The sequence below is a fragment of the Hyperoodon ampullatus genome (genome assembly GCF_949752795.1).
Source record: "Hyperoodon ampullatus genome assembly, chromosome: 8".
Classification (NCBI taxonomy): domain Eukaryota; kingdom Metazoa; phylum Chordata; class Mammalia; order Artiodactyla; family Ziphiidae; genus Hyperoodon; species Hyperoodon ampullatus.
Window position 1 is genome coordinate 2,856,068 of NC_136921.1, and position 17,291 is coordinate 2,873,358.

The 17,291-nt window shown below is 48.5% G+C and overlaps 1 protein-coding gene across 2 annotated transcripts; it reads right to left on the reverse strand.

The window, feature by feature from the left end:
* Positions 1-657: 657 nt before the first annotated feature.
* ASB1 (ankyrin repeat and SOCS box containing 1) lies at positions 658-16,174 on the reverse strand (the record flags this gene model as incomplete). Of its 2 annotated transcripts, XM_079709812.1 has the most annotated exons (5): positions 658-1,027; positions 2,221-2,606; positions 9,761-10,063; positions 12,144-12,285; positions 16,135-16,174. In XM_079709812.1, 5 exons carry the CDS (start codon positions 16,172-16,174, stop codon positions 822-824), a joined length of 1,077 nt encoding a protein of 358 aa, XP_079565938.1. In that variant the 3' UTR covers positions 658-821. The 2 variants fall into 2 exon arrangements, with proteins under 2 accessions (XP_079565938.1, XP_079565939.1); XM_079709813.1 differs by lacking the exon at positions 9,761-10,063.
* Between the last annotated feature and the right edge of the window lie 1,117 nt (positions 16,175-17,291).

Below are 17,291 nucleotides of genomic sequence, written 5' to 3' on the forward strand. Positions count from 1 at the left end.
ACGTGCAGGGACTAGAAGACAGCGCCGCAGGCATCTTCTTCTTTTAGAACTGGCAGTGAATGCTGTTGGACGGTCCTTGGTCCGAATGTAGGCAGTCAATTACTGGCTATTTCAGCATTGGCCTCCTAAAATCAATCAACTGTCTGGAAGCTCCCCAAAGTGAAATGGCAGAGGACTCATGAGACCTGTTGGCATGATGCTAGGCACAGGTAGGTATCAGAACAGGTGCAGCGCTGCAGAACTCTGAGCGTTACCTAAAGAGGCTGTGAACAAGTGCAGGTATTGACTTTGAGGCAGTAAAGCCAATCCATGTGGCTAGGAAACCATCCTTGAATGAAGACAATTAATATGACGCCTCCGCCACAAGGAGAGAACAGTGAAGCGGCAAGGAAAGGGGGTGCGCATGATAAATGTCACACGTCTACCCCAGGAGCAGGGAAAACAAACTAGTAAGTTCAGGAACTGCATCTCTGTACTTTTATACTAAGACTCCTTTTCATTTCGCGTTAATCAAGCTATCAAGTTGAGAGGTAAACGCAGAAGCACAGTTCTGGGAAGTGCTAGTTCTCCCTACTGGGGACGTTAGCAGGCCTCCAACCTCAGCCCAAACTTGCTCACATTTCAAGGCCCATTTCATTAATTTCCAAAACACAGATATTGAGGAAGAACAAAATTAAGTTTTATAAGAGCCTTTCGGCTGATACCGACCTAAGGACTGTCCGACGCCCCAAGCACCTGAGATGGAATACAGTCCATGAGAACAAGGCTGATTCCGCTTCACCAACAGCCAGGTGGGATTTAGTCAGCAGCACAGGACGTGGTCACAGGGGCAAGAATCGGTGTCGACTTGATCTGCAGATTACTTCCTCCTCACTGCAGTCAACCACTGCTCGCGAATTCTGCTCATACAGTAGAAACTTTTTTATGGGGTCCGGCAGAGGCAGTGAGGGAATCAGATGGAGTCGGTATTTGCCAAGCGCTCTTCTCACGGCCACGCGGCACAGATTCAGCAAGGTCCTGGGGACACCTGGAACGCATGGGAAGAAAGGGAGAGACAGAGGGAGAGAGGTTAAATGCCTCTCCTAACCCTACAGACCACAGGCTGGCTGTGAGGACAGGCGGAACTGCGCTAATGCTCGCTGCCACTCCCACCTCCAGAGGAGAGCAGGCCCTGCTGAGAAAGGTCTCGTCATCTGCTCAACCCTGTGGAATTCCCTAGACAGAGAAACAGAGCTGACCACTGCAAGCCCCAGCAGGTGTGAAAAACTCCCTCTGCCCTCTGTCAGTCTCTGCTCTTGGTCCCTCCCAGAAGCTCCAAGGGGGTCTGAAGGGGACGGGCCGAGCAACACAGGAGGAGGGCAGGCTGACAGTTCTGCTCTGGGTCAGAAAAAGCCTCGCCCTGTCTCTGCGTGTGCAACAGGCGTGAGCACAGGGTGCCTAACTCTGTCAGTGCGGCTCCAGCTGACCAGCAAGCACCTCTTCTGGGGAAGGCTCAACAGGACCAGGTTTTAATGACTGGTTTAAGGAAAGCCAGTAACAAGAACACAACAAACATAAGTTCTGCGAGAGGTAAGGGACTGGGGAAAAGGTGGTCACTCAGATGCCCTCAAGATCCAGACGGGAAAAGGGGCAGGGTGTGGGCGGGTCAGAGGGCGCACAGGGTCAACTTCTGAGTCTTGGAGAGAGAAGGACAACAACTGCCAAGCCACGGATCCACTGCGAACTCCCTGGCCGTCAACTTAATTCACAGGCAAAATCCTTCCTCATGAATAAGCAAACTGTAGACCTTATTCTAATAAAAATCATACCTAGCACACAATGCAGAACAATGGTATTTGAGTGGAACTGAACAAGGGGGAGTGAGGCGCCCTAGAGAAGGAAGGGCTTGCAATTTGTCGTAAAGCAAACACTTAAAAGCCATAAACACAGCAGTGAAAGAATCTGGGATCACAAAGCAGAGCAAAGGGGTAAAGAGAACATAATTCTAGGAACTCTGAGAACATGCACTTTGATAGATTTCTTGGTATTAAGTCTTAGTGTCTGGGAATTTAAAAAGAGAAGACCAATCTGGAAGACCATTCTAGAAAATTCCTAGCCCTCACTGAAGGTTTTGACCAAGTGCTTAGTTGGAGGTTGTTTTTTTTTTTTTAATTGCTACAACTTGGTTCATTCAATTGACTTAAAGAGACTGCCAGTCAGAGTTCAACTAAGGCCACTTACTTCTGGCCTCTTTAAAGACCTGCAGAGCCTCAGGGTCCACCTTCCTTCTGCCTCTCGACTCTGGGCCCAAGGATTCCCACTTCACCAGGTTCAGGTTGGCTCCAAACTCCACAAGCAGGCTAACGAAGGCCGCCTCACAGCCGTGACGCAGGACAGCATCCATGACGCAGCCCGGGGAGCCCCTGTAGAAGCCCTGCGTATTGACGGGACCGTTGCAGTTGAAGTCCGGGTTTGCCCCAGCCTGCAGGAGCAGCTTGAAGCACTGGAGGTTGTGGTAGGCTGCGCTGATGTACAGGGGGCAGACCACCAAGGAGGTGAGCCGCCGGGAGAAAGGGGGCTGGACGTCAGGAGTCAGGTGGTGGTTGACATCGACGTCGGCCCCGTACCTGCAGGGTAGACACACGGACAGTGAGGCCTCACAGCAGGCCAACCGCAGCCAACGCATCCCCACGGCACCTGGTGGAGATGGGCCCGAACTCCAGGAGCGCTGGGAGCACCAGAGAGCCCCCCAGTCACAGTGGTCCCGTGACCACCAGCAGGTACCACGGTAGTTAGGAACCCTGGAATCCACTCACGCAAAAGAACTCGTAAGGGAGTTCTTTCGAACCTTTGAAGATCCAACAATCCCATGGCTATTTTAACTATTTCAAAGCAAAGAAAAAGAAGGAAAACTTCCAAATTCAGCTTATGAACTTAACAAAACAATAATCTCCAAACCTGACAAAGGCCACACCGTAAAGAGAAACTACCAACTAACTGCACTTACGCATATCAACTTAACAACCTCCAATAAGACGTTAGCAAAGAGAATCTAAAAACATTAAGAAAGCAACATACAATGACCTCATGGGGGTTATTCCAGGGGGTAGTTCTTAAATTAGAAACTCTATTAACATAATCCATCATATTCATAGAACTAAGGGGAAAATCCATGATTATCTCCATAGATGCAAAAAAAAAAAAAAGGCATATAACAAAACTCAACACTTAAGCATGTTTGCAAATACTTAATAAAAAAGAAAGTAATGTCTATTTCCTTAACATGATAAAAAATATTTCCTCAACCCAGGAGTCAGCCTCTCGCCTAGCGAGGAAACACAAGCAGCAGCTCTGCCATGAGCAAGGCACACAGCCCCACTTCCCAGCCCACTAGTTTTAAAGACTCTTTTTTTTCTTTTTAAGTACTAGTGCAATTAGACAAGAGAAAGCAATTAGCTGACTAAAATTGGAAAGGAAGAGGTAAAACTTTCCCTATTTACAGAGAATATAACTGTCTGGAAAGCCTTAAATAATTAATGAAAATGCAGTTAACAAGCAATGAGAGAATTTATTAAAGTAGCAAGTTTTAAACCAACAGCCTTCTATATACAAACAAAAACAAGTTGAAAGATAAAATGAAAAAAACCTCATTTCTGATAGCAAAATAAATTTTAAAGTGAGATATCTAAGCATATACTTAACAGTATATGTCCAAAATTTGCATGAGTAAAATTATAAAATACTACTGAAAGTCACATAAGTAGACCTAAGGAAACAGAAAGACACACCATAGTCTTAGACAAGAAGACTCAATATCATTAAGATGTCATTTTCCCTAAGTTTATTATATAAATGAAAATACCCTCCCCAGAACTAAATAAGTTGACTATAAATGTAAATACATAAAAATAACATCCCTGGAGCTACATAAGTCGATTATAAAGTGGATTTGGAAGATCAGGAAAAGATATAAAAACAAAGCTTTTTTAACATAAGTAAAGTAAAACAATAAGTGATAAATTGGGGGAAATGTTACAAAGGGTTGACATCCTTAATATATAAAGACCTTCTAAAAGGAAAAGATCAACAGCTCCATAGATAAATGAGCCAGAGATGGATACAGACACACGTGCAAACAGCTCTCAACCAGATGAAAAGACGCTCAGCCTCACTCACAACAGAAATGCAAATTAAAACTACTCGGAGACACCACTTCTCACCTATCAGATTGGGAAAGATCCAAAAACTTACTGACCGAGCTTTAAAGAAAAAGGAAGTCTTATTCATCGCTGGGGGCCAGGCACAATGGAGCAATCCCTGTAGAGGGAAATCTGGTGATAGATGGCAAAGTTACCTATGCATGTACCCTCTGACTCACCAATCACAACTCCTGGAATCTAGTCCCAAGACACCTTTGCAAAACTCTGAAAAGATGCATACACAAGGCAATTCATTAAAACAGTACCCGTAATAGCCAAAGGCAGGAAACGAGCCACAGGTTCGTCAAGAGGGCCTGGCGCATCCACATAAAGGAGCACGGCACCATCTGAAAAGGAATGAGGAGCACGGCTAAGGACTGCTCTGCAGTGGCCTCCAGGACACCCTGATAGTGAGAAAAGCAGGACGATGAACGTGAAGTATGCCACTGTTTATCCTGGGGAGGAGGCTGCAATACCAATGTGTGCATGACACACACCTAGACACTTACACATATCTGCCTATTTTTTAATGATGGAAGGATAAACCACAAAACCTTTTAAATGGTTATCTATGGGCAGGGATGAAGCAGATGAGGATAGAAGCTAGACTGCTTTTAATATACTCTGTTTTATAGATTTGACTTTGGAACCACGTAAATACATACTATAAAAAACTAGGGGCTTCCCTGGTGGCGCAGCGGTTGAGAGTCCGCCTGCCGATGCAGGGGACACGGGTTCGTGCCCCGGTCCGGGAAGATCCCACATGCCGCGGAGTGGCTGGGCCCTTGAGCCATGGCCGCTGGGCCTGCACGTCCAGAGCCTGTGCTCCACAACGGGAGAGGCCACAACAGTGAGAGGCCCACGTACCGCAAAAAAAAAAAAAAAAAATTAAACAGCAATCCTTAAAAACTGCAAGCAAAAAGAAATACTTAACCCAACTGTGTATCCAGTTGGTGCCATCATGTCCTGCCCGCCAGGGTGGCTCTTCTTTTCAGGCACACTGAACATCCGGAGTAGCCAGCCCATTCCCAGCATCAGATTCACCTAGAAGGACCTAGGGCGGGAAGCACAGCAAGGCAGCCTCACGCAGCCGCCAGAGGTGGGAGCACTCACGACAGTCCCTGAGCTGATCTGTACGGCTGCCCAGGACTCTCCTCTTCTGACTCCCAGAGACAGCCCAGATGTGAGGATGAATCTCACACAGGCTGGTGCAGGGGCCGCCCGACCCGGAAGCCTCCTTTTCCACCAGAGCCAATCTCTAAACGACTCTACAGGCAGAGCCTTCAGGATCCCCTCAAGGGACCTGCCCTTGTCCTTGCACCCAAGGACGCCCAAATACATGGCTTTCTATGGGACATTTAGGGTTCTTCCAGGCCAAGCACAAACTACCAACTGGGTCATTTTACACTAGGCGGGGGCCGCTGACTACAGTAGGGAGGGCGGCCTGCTCAAGCTGTTGGAGTCCTGGCCAAGTGAAGAGGGTGCCTGCTAAGGATGCTGCCTTGCAATGGTGCTACGGCCCGTGGCGGGGGAGGAGGCATGTGTGGGAGGGGCAGCTGGTTCAATACGCGGGATTTTGGCAAAATAAGTTAACATGTTAAAGGTAAGGGAACCAGGTCTCTCAATGTTGCAAAAGAATAATAAATTTGGAAAGGGAGAAAAGTAGGATGAACCCTGTGGTGCTGGATTGGATTAGAGGCATCAGGGTGAACTCCGTAACTGTCAATGTATAACAGATACAGAAATGTAGACAGAAACATGTTTAAGTAACCTTAGCTCTGTCCAGTAGGAGAGGCTGAAAACAGTGACACCCCATAAGCAATAAGCACTCCTAGCGTCCACATCTTGGCTTTTAAACAGCATTCGCCACGAAAAGAAACCAGGATTCCTTGAAGAAATGACTAATTCCAGGGATGAATCAGGCAAAGTACACAAGAGCCTAGAATAATTGTAACTCCACAGGAAACCGTGAGTCTAACATAAATAAATGAATAAATTAAAAATCTGATGAGGAATAGGATATATACATGGTTCCAAAGTACCTAGCCACAAAAATATTTTTTAATTACAGAGGGAAAAAGAGGAGCTTTACAATGGAAAAAGCTGGCAGACACCACCTTAATCAAAACATGAAAGTGAACATCAGCAGTATTGGGACCAACTGAAAACATGTGCAACCTGAGAGGCTGTAACAAGAAGAGCACAGCCTCACTTCGGCGAGACTGCTGCCCAAAAGGCGGTACCCAGCTCTACCGTGAGTAAACATTAGCCAGCACCTGTGTACTTGAGCTTCCATTGCCCTAGACAGTGCTGCAATGCCTCACAAACTTTGTCATCACATATTTCATCTGAATTAGGAAATGACAGAATGTAGGAAGTAATGATGATGGGGCCTGACACGCAGGGGTCCAGGGCGGAGGGAAGAGCATCGTTTTCCATGCCTTAATAAAAACAGCTGGCCAGCACTCACAGCCAGCAATCATGTTTTATCACCCGTCTCTTCAGTACTATTCCAAGCATCCAAAGGAACTTCCCCCTGGAAGGGACACTGCTGCCTGTCAGCAGCACAGAGCTGAGGAAGAGAAAGGACAGCACAGACCCATAAGCTCACATGACAACCTGCTTCCCCACTGATGCCATGCAGCATCGTCAGCCACTACAAATGCAAATATCACCCAATATTCTCCAGGCTATCCTAGGAGTGACAAGAGAAACATTCTAAAACACATACCAAACCAAGCAGAAGCCGCTATTTCATTTCACACACTCAGCCAATTAAGAGAACTAGATTTCAAGCAGTGATACTGCTTTGTCTCCTTATTCATACAGACATGTCTTCTAGAATGTTTGTAATTTGGGGCAATATGACAATCTGGTATTAGCTGAGCTGTGAGAAAGACAGTCCTTCATCCACTCATAAAAATATAATGGATGGGATCCAGTTAATTTTAATCCTGAATATTTTCCAAAATTCTCCTACTGCTTTTAATATCACTGGCAAGGAACCACCGGGACGACTCAATAAATCAGTGTAACTTTTGCACATACAGAAATACCACTCCTTACCTTTTTAAAAAAACATCAGTAATATATACCAAGGGAAATGAGAAGTAACAAAATGGAGGTTACTTGCAGAGGGACACCACATCACAACAGTGACAGAAGAGAGCCCTGCCTATGAGGGACAATGACACAGGGAAGGCAGGAGTTGCGTTTCGATTGTGTTTAGATTGTATTATCTGTTCAGTAACTTAACCCCATTTTCCAGAAGTCAATTATCTGGTAATTTAGAAACCAGAAAACTTTTCAATAGAATAATATATGCTCTTGGTACCTCACTGTAAAAGTAACGTCCTGTGCTCCAGCGGGGCAGCAAAATGTCTTAATAACGCTCCCTCAAGAAGGGCACCTGTAAATACATCTGAAAGTCAAGGCTGCAGTGAATTCAAAGCAGTTGTGCATCATGAATGGACTGAAATGCCCTATGGGATTTCTAGGACCAAGATGAAATTTCATGGATGGATCCTACTGAAAAACATTTCCAAATTAATGACTTAACATTCTCCAAGATGCAAAGATACGGGACTGAGGTGGTTTAGATTATCAGGCTAGAAATCCTTCAAAAGCAGGGGAAGAAAGAAAGCATCATCACGTCTTCATCACCCTCCAGTACAACCACCACGTCACCCTCGATTATCTTTCCAAAAGTCAATTCCATAGCCATTCGATGTCTAAATCCTTTTGATATCATATACTCTCAGTACCTGCTTTAGAAAACCACGTCCTGCACTTGGCGAGGGGAACACCAGGCCCCTGCTCCTCAGAACACCCCCAATGCAGGCCATGACCACGCTGCAACCCTCTCCTGTAATACGTCCCCACACCGGCAACCAGCTACCTGAACTGCACTCAGTCCAGCCACAGAACAAACAGCCTCTAGAGCCGGCCGGCGGGGGTGGGGTGGGGCGGGGGCTGCTGGGCAAGGAAGCGTCTTTAGTAGAAAGAAGTCACTGCAGACATGAGACTGAAAATGCAATCTGGCTCAAATGTTTAAAAAGGTAACCGTTAGTACAATTAAAAGAAGACCAGAAATGGTCTAAAACCACAGAAAGGGAAAGCAAAGAAAACACAGATCATGGAAAAAAGATATAAAATAAAGGTAAAGTTAAGACACAGAAAGACAACAGTAATAGACCTAACATCAGCTATGGCAACAGTGTTAACTGTATTAAAAAACAAAGAACCCCTTTATCCTACAAAAGCTTCTTGCTTTTCACCCCATTTTGCAGTTCTCGGAGACTATCCACTTCCTTAAGTGTGAAATAAAAGTTCATTTGTATCACCTAAAAAAAAACAAAAGAATCCCAGACAGTCAAACAGTAAAAGTGAGCTCACAAAGAATTACTTAAACCCACTAAGATTAAAACTAAAAGTTACAGAATGCTACATAAATGAGCCCTCGATGAAACCAATGGTTTCCTTTTGGTTTCATAAAGGGCACAATCCATAAGCAAGAACTTTCATGAGCCCAATGAGCATGAAAATATGGTAAGCAAAATTATTAGAAATACAAGGGGAAACTGACAAATCACAACAGTAATTACAGACTAATAGACTTCTCTGAATTTGGGGCAGATCCAATGGTTAAAGATGTAAAAAGAAAAGAGAGAGAGGGAGTCTGAATAACATAACTGAGGCTGTCATCTTGTACTATACAAATAAAACCCTGTGGTTATATACTTTATTACAAGTATCCACAACAACGTAGTTGGACATTAAAAAAATAATTTTAAAAAAGCCCAAAGAATCTTCAAAATGGAAATTATATGGTCCATGTTATCTGAGCACAATACAATAAAACTGGACGTTCACAAAAGTTTTTATTAAAACTTTCTCCTCCATAACTATAAGAACAAAGAGGAAATCAACTTTGATTATACTGATTCAAAAAATGAGAAAAGGGGCTTCCCTGGTGGCACAGTGGCTGAGAGTCCGCCTGCCGATGCAGGGGACACGGGTTCGTGCCCTGGTCTGGGAAAATCACACATGCTGCAGAGCGGCTGGGCCCGTGAGCCATGGCCGCTGAGCCTGCGCGTCTGGAGCCTGTGCTCCACAGCGGGAGAGGCCACAACAGTGAGAGGCCCACGTACCGCAAAAAAAAAAAAAAAAAAAAAAAAATGAGAAAAAAGCTTAGCAGACACAGCCAAAGCTATAGGCAAAGGTAAATTCATAACCTTGAAAGTTTACATTATTAATCAAGAAAAAAATGAATAAGCATGCAACTCAGAAAGTTAGGGAAAATATTAAGTAAAATTAAGGAAAATGGGAAAAAATAAAGATAAAAATAGAAATTAATCAGTAAGTAAAAAAATAAGAGAACTGATAAAGCTAAGAAGCAGCTCTTTAGAAAGACTAACAAAATAGACAAATCCTCTAAAAGTCTAATTGGAGAGAGAGAGAAAAAAAAAGGCAAATACAGAAAACAAGAAATGAGAATGTGGCTGCGAGAACCTGCTCACGCAGCCACGCTCCCCGTGGTGGCAATCGCAGGGCAACGGTGGCCCGGCCCCTGTGGTACTGACCTGATGAGGGCCTTCAGGATGTCTGCCCTGCCCACCCGGGAGGCGTGGTAGACAGGGGTGCTGCGGTGGTGCCGGCTTCCATTGGGGTCGGCGCCGGCCTCCAGAAGGATCTGGGCGCTCTCCAGGTGCCCGTTCACCACGGCCACGTACAGCGCCGTCTGTCCCTTCACGTCCACCAGGTCCACCTCAGCCCCCTTCCGGATCAGGAAGTCCACGCAGTTCCCGTGGCCTGCAGTGGCCGCGATGCGCAGTGGTGTGCAGGGCAGCCAGCCGCAGCACCACACAGACTTCTCGTTGATGCGGCTGCGAGAGAGCACAGGGGGCCAGGCTGGGAGGGGCGCTGGGAGACGGCCAGCCACTCCACCTCCTCTCGGGCGGGGCCCTGAGACACAGAGCAGGAGGGCAGCCTTCGCTTTAATAATGCTTCCAGGTGCTCTTGCTGCATGACATGCTTTCACATACGCACCCCGCTGGGTCCACGCCTGAGGCAAGACAGGCAATAAATTAAGAGCCCAGTCCTACAGATGAGGAAATTCAAGGTGCAGGGAAGACTGCTGAGCACTAGAGTTAAGATCTCCAATTTCCTGACTCACGGTCCAAAGCTCTTTGCTCCACAAAGGGGAGAAGGGCCTGCCCGGGAGGCAGCGCAGGATGGAGGACAGCATACCTGCTCGGGACCTGGGTCAGGGCCCCGAGGCCCCTCTTCACCAGCTACTACCTGTGAAGGCCTGAGGCTGGACTGCTCTCTGGGCCTCGGTATCCTCACTGGGGCTAGGTGACCACTGTGGTCCCTATACCTCTGACACAGCACAAAGGACAGCCTGCAGGAATCACCACACTCCTGGCTAGCAGCAGCAGAGGGAAACCGTCCAGGCTCAGCCCTCATTGCAAGTGACACTCAGACCACGACTCCCCCCGCATCAAGGGATGCCAGGGTCATGCAATGCATGGACCCATCACGTGACCAGCTGAGGCTCTTCACCTCAAGCTCCCAGCGCAGCTCTGAACAAAGCTGAGGAATACAGATCACTAAAGCAGTGACCCAGAAACATGCAGCAGGTCAGGCTTCCTCCTTCAGCTGGTTACTAGCTTCCACTAGCCAAGAAGGCCAAGGAATGCTCCAAGGACTCATCACCAAAATAGTACATAGCAATAGCAAAATATCGTCAAGAGACCAGAGATTCACTGAACCTGAGTGAAAGAAAGAAAAACGGTACTTGAAAAAGCAATATGAACATACTTGGTCTATTTTAGTAGCTTAACTCTACTTTATTCTACTGTTATATCTGCAAATTTAAGGTTTTCTTTGGACTTGAGTCATTCATGTTAAATATTCATGTGCAATCCACCTAATTTCTCTTTATGACGATCCTTTCTGGCTCTTTGGCGCTTTTTAATTTTTAACATGAATATCTATTCTAATGAAATAATGCTAAGACATTAGAAGGGAAAGAAGAAAGAAACTTGTTCTTGTATTGTTAGAAATCCTTCTCTTGGGAACTGTCCAGGAAAAGTGGTATAAGTTTCAGTATCAATAATACACAGGCATTTCTTCTATCAACTCACTGCCATCCTAGCCCTGGAGGGGAAACAGAAACACAGAAAGAGCCTGAAGGAGTTTCTGGCTGCAGGTGAGTTTCAAGTCTACTTGAGACTCCAATCTTAGACACACGGAGAACAGGCAGAGTCTCTGTGCTCCCCGGGTGTCTCGAGTGGGGAAAAGTAACAGCAAGACTCCGATGCCATGAGGGGCTTGAGCCGGTCTGGAGGAGCGAGCAGGATGTGGCAAGGCAACAGGCAGGGCGCTACCAACCAAAGGAGCATGTCCCTGGGTAATGAGACAGCTGGCCAGACGCTGAGCCCCAGGCCCTGGAGGCAGATGACTGAGGCCCTGAGAAGCCAGAGGAGAGCGCGTCAGGAACGCTGTCCAGGTTTGGTCCATCAGGAAGTCCGGACCCAAAGGGGGATAACGATGCAATAATTAAGGGAGGAGAAGTTATGCGTGCGCCTTAGGATAAAGAGCCAGAAGAGACTCGCAAGGGAGCAGGGGCGCTGTTGAAGACAGTAATGAGGCTGTCGTCAAGGGTAACGTCAGGGAAGCTGACGCCCAGAGAGCACCAGAAGTTGCTGGAAAATACAAAGGTCAGTGACAGAACTGGACTTGAACTCGGGTCTCTCTGCCCTCGCCATCAGGCTGTCGTCTACAAGTCTGACCACGCTTCCGGCCATCCCCTCTTTTCCCATCCTCAGAAAGTGGAAACGCTCAGGGTCTCCACCTGCAAATCGGAGACCGCGGTGCCTCCCTCACAGCTCCCGAGCCTTAGCTTCATGCAGACCCACAGGCCAAACCCTGGGCAGCCCCAGGGCAGGCAGCCGCGCTCACCTCCGGTAGCTCTCCTCCTGCAACAGGCTCCGGAGGGTCTGGAGGTCCCCCACATAGGCTGCATCGTGGAGCCTCGTGTCCTCACAGCGCTCCAGCGGATGGTCACAAAACTGCTCCCTCAGCCACTCCTTCAGATTCGGACCTGCACTGAAGAGAGGGGCGCCTGTCAGCTCAGGGGAGCCTTGCCAACACCAACTGTGAGGGGCCACCCTCGGCCGCCAGCCCTGCCTCTCCCCAACACAGGTGCTCTCCAACTCTCAAGAACACATCATTCCCCTGCTCCAGAAACTTCCAGAGCCAGAAAAATGTAGAAAGTTTCCCTTAATGAAGCTAGCACACTCCTGACACCAAACCTGGCAAGATTTTAAAACTTTGATGGGGTGGGCAATAATAAGCCAAAACTAGTTAAGGATAAAGATCCTAAATAAAATATTAACAAAGTGAAATTTAAAATATGTATCAAAAGAGCCACCATAAAATTACTCTAATTTATTCCAAGAATATCTTAGTATTGGGAAAAACCATATAATCAGCTGCTACGTTACAAAAGGCCACCTGACTTTGGCAAAACTCAATAGCCAGAAAAACACTGCTGCTTGTAACCTGAATGACTCTGCCATGGGATCTGGGAAATGGCCTCGCCACGCGAGAGTCCCCGTGAGTGACAAATCTGACAGTAACCTAAGATGGGTGTACTTTTCTGAATATAAGCTGCACCACAGTAAAAAGGAAAATTTTTAAATACATGCATACAAATAGAAAGCCAGCCCTATACAATGAAGACAGAAAACAGAAAAACAATAAAGACTAGAATAAATGGTGAAAACCATACCATGTACTTGAGTGAGAGTCAATGCTAGGAAAAGTTTAAGTGATACCAAATAAATTAATTAAATAAATAATTTAACAAATCTCTTTGGGGTTTTTATATGAGATGTGACAAAAATCTTCTAGAAGTTTATTTGGAAATAAAAATAAGAATCACTTTTTGTTTTTTTTAGTATGTATGAGAAGAGATCTACCCTACTAGATAATAGAAATTCTCTCTCATCAGAATAAAAAGATAAATAAATCAAACAATCAACTGCCCAGAAAAGAGCTTAGTATAAAAAACTTGGTATGTGAGAAATGGGCAACAAAATCAGGGAGGAATGGGAGGAGTAGTTGCTATAAACTGAACGTTTGTGTCCCCCAAAATGCCCTGCCAAATAATATGCTGGGAGTCCTAACCCCCAAGGTGATTAGTAAGAGGTAGGACCTTTAGTAGGTAGGACCTTTAGGTCATGAGGGTGGAGCCCTCATGAATGGGATTAGTGCCCTTATAAAAGAGACCCTGGAGAACTCCCTCACCCCCTCCACCACGTGAGGACACAGTGAGAAGACAGCCGCCTAAGAACCAGGAAGCAGGCCCTCACCAGACATCAAATCTGCCCATGTCTTAGTCTTGGACTTTCCAACCACCAGAGCTGTGAGAAATAAATTTCTGTTGTTTATAAGCCATCCAGTCTATTCTGTTATTACATCCTGAGTGGACTAGAACAAGTACCATTGATCACTGAACAACGCAGGTTTCATCTGCAGGGGTCCACTTACATGTAGATATTTTCAACAGTAAATAGCACAATACTGCACCATCTGTGGTTGGTTGAATCCACAGATGCCTAGGAACCTCAGATGCAGAGGACCGACTACAAGTTATATGCAGATCAACCCCCAAGTTGTTCAATAGTCAACTGTAGTCATCAAATTTGTACAATTAGATACCTACAGCTGACCCTTGAATAGCATGGTCTGAACTATGTGGGTCCACTCACACATGGATTTTTCTCACTAAATACATACTACACTACACAATCCGCAGTTGGCTGAATTCTTAGATGCAGAACCTCGAACATGGAGGGCCAACTGTAAAGTTTTATGGGGATTTTTGACTGTGCAGGGGTTTGGCAACCCCCACCCCCTGTGTTGTCAAGGATCAACTGTAATTGAGTTCTTCACCTCACACTGGAGCCCAAAACATCTCTAGATAATTAAGAGCTTTATAAACATAATTGCACAGAGAGGCGCATAAGGAAAGCGCATGAACTCAGACGGCCTTCATTCAAGTCCCCACGGTGCCAGCTGTCCTAGTGTGTGACCACGCACAGTTTAAAGCACACCCTGCTACAGGTGGACTCTCTCCAATGCTGAAGTTGCTTTTTACATTCAAATCAAATCTCTTTTGAGTATCTACTGTATACAAGGCTGGGCCACAGTACAACAGGGGTGATGCGTACGTTTCCTTACACTCCAGGATTTAATAGTTCAATGGCAGAGGTAAGACACAAAGGCCACAGGCAGGTGGGCAGAGCAGCGAGGGTTCACAAACGCATGGGTCACTCGAGCTCATGCCCCAACCAGACCTGCAGCAGATCAACAGGCAGGCCTCAAGGACCCCTTGGGCCCCCGTGCCAATCCTCCTTCGGTAGTTATCCTCCACTGTAGTTATCCCCCAGTTTCACTCCACAGGCTGAAAAAGTTCAAAGTAGGGGTAAGATTCAGAAGGGGTAAGGAGACTGACAAACTTTTGCTAAGTTCTCCCCTAGGCCTCCCTCTGCTGGCCTCTTTTTGACCCACTACCTGCCCAGCTCAACACAGCCTCCTCTTCCCCAGCTCCAGCTCCAAGATAACTTTAAGTCTGCATTTTTCTGATCAGCTTCTCCAATGACAACACAATTACTCGACACAGAACTTAAGCTTTAACTCTGGACCCTCTACTCCCAGGCCTGCAACACACTAAATAGTAAAAGAGCACCGCCTGGATTTGGACAAGAGTGCCTCTGTTTAAGGCAGAGCCAGTCTTCCTGCCACAAGACTCTTCTCCACACTGGGAAGCAGCTGCCAGTCCTCTTCCCCCAAGTGAACACCTCTCAGTCCATCCCGCACTCTCACGTGAAGTGATGTCCCAGACCCTAAGGTCCTGGCTGTCCCTGGGGTCAAAGTCAATACCAACCGAAGCCCGGGACGGAAGAGGCTTTGTTTGTATTTTTATTCACTGCAGTATCCCCAGCCCCAGCCAGGTCCAGCCAAAAGCAGGTCCTCAATAAACCGTTTGTTGGATGAATGAATGGATGGTGGGAGGGATGAAAGGCACTAGTTACACCCGTCTCCAAATCAACATTATACCTTAAATTCTGGCACATTTAAGAGTAATAAACTCCTTAGTTTATTTCTAACTAATAAACTCTTTGGAGAGGTATCTCTCCAGAGACACGGGTGAGCGTGTAAAGTCCAGGGCACACAGAAGCATTTGGTACCCGGGGCCAACTGAGACAACAGACCAGGAGGGAACCTCCCCCCACCCCCGACCCCGCAGGTTAAAAGGAAGCCTCTCCCCAAGGGGGGCAAACGCACTTCCCCGCAAATTCACATTTGTTTGGCAGGAATATTTCAAGGTGGAGACCCTCAGTCAGATGGCTATTTGGGGCGCGAGCCTTTCTAGCCGCCTAAACCAAACTATGGCACGGCTGCCTCCCCTGCCGGTGGGCAAGGGCCCCTGGGCCTGCTGTGTCACTGACAGCTCGCTGGGGGTGGCGTTATCGCTGTCCCTGGCCTGTGCGGGGAGGGGGGCGGTTGTTGAGGGGGACCGATGTCAGGATGGAGAGAAGGCACCCGCCCTCCCGGGAGCTGACCTCTGGGGGCTCTCCCGACCGCTGCGCTCAGAGCTGGAGGATGACCCACGTCCTCTCTTTACAGTTGGGGTCCCATCCAGCCCTAGAGGCCAGCCCGCTGGCAGTTACGGTGCAAGTTCCACAGGAGGGGAAATCGGCGCGAGGGCTGCCCTCGCGAAGCCGGGCAGCCGGGCACCCCGTGAGCCGCGCTGACCGACCCCCGGCTGCGGGGCGCGGCTCCGTGGGTCCCGGCCGGCCGCAGGGCAACACGCAGGGCCCCGGCCCGGGCAGCCGCCCCGGCCCCCCGCCGCCCCGCGGCCCGGCGGCCGCGCGCACGTTACCTGCGGGCCCAGGTCCGACCCGCCCGCCGCCCTCCGCCATGGGTGCCGGCCTTCAGCCCGTCGGCTGCCCGCCTCCCCCGCGGCCCCCGCCCGGAGCGCCTCCCGCAGACCGGAAGCACCGCGACCGCGACCGGGACCACTTCCGGCGCCTCGAGCTGTGGGCCGTGTCGGGGGCGGGGCTTCTGGCGCCTCTAGCAGGGCGCCAGGACCTCCACCTCCCGCTTCGCTCCCGATGTGAGGACGAACGAGCGGCGGCGCCGGGCGCGCGCTGTCGGAGACGCGTGCTCGGGGGTGCGGGCTGTCGGGGGCGCACGCCGTCGGGCCCCACCGGGGCTGTGTTTCACCACAGAAGAAGCAGAGGACTCTGGGAAATCACGCTCACCTGGGGGACGGAGCTAATTTGCATGTTCTGGGAACTCTGGTTGGTCGGGCCCGTCCCCGCCCCCAAGGAAAGGGCGAGGCCTTCTGCCGGGAGGGTGTGGGCGGGGCCGCGGGAGTTTCGGGCCGGGCCGAATGGCCGTCCCCTGGGAGTGCCGGCTAAAGGAGGCCTGCGCCGGGCAGCGATGGCTCAGCGCCAGGGTGTCCCCGCGCGCTCAGCCGGGGACTGGGAGCAGCCCCGGGAGAGCGTGGACGTGAAGGTGGGGGACTTCCAGCTCTGTTCCTTGCAACAGATTCTGCTGGAGGGGCACGGCACGGCTGGGCATATATTACTGTGGTATTAGGTGAATGCCCCCCCGAAATTCCTTCCATGAAGTCAGGAATCATGTCTATCAAATTACTATGGCCCAGTGCCTGACACAAAGCGTTTATTGAATAAGTTAGTGAACAAAGAAATAACTTTTCTTGCCCACTCGCTTATTAAAATAATGTCGGGCCGTGTACTGAGTTTTGATTTGTAAGCATGGATTCCTTAGGCTCCTTCCACGCTCCCCACGGCTGGGGAGAAGGGTTCTGCAGGAGAAGGAGAAGGAGGTCTCCAGCAGACGGGCAGGGAGGGGGGACTGAGGACAGGTGAAGAGCGAGTTCCGAGTTTTACAGGTGGAGAAAAGGAGCTCCAGCAGGGGACCGATGCGTGTGAGTCTGGAGACCCCGCCAGCAAGCGTGCCTATGACCCGCTGGCCTGGCCTGTGTTGTAATCACAGGACCGGCCTGGCGTA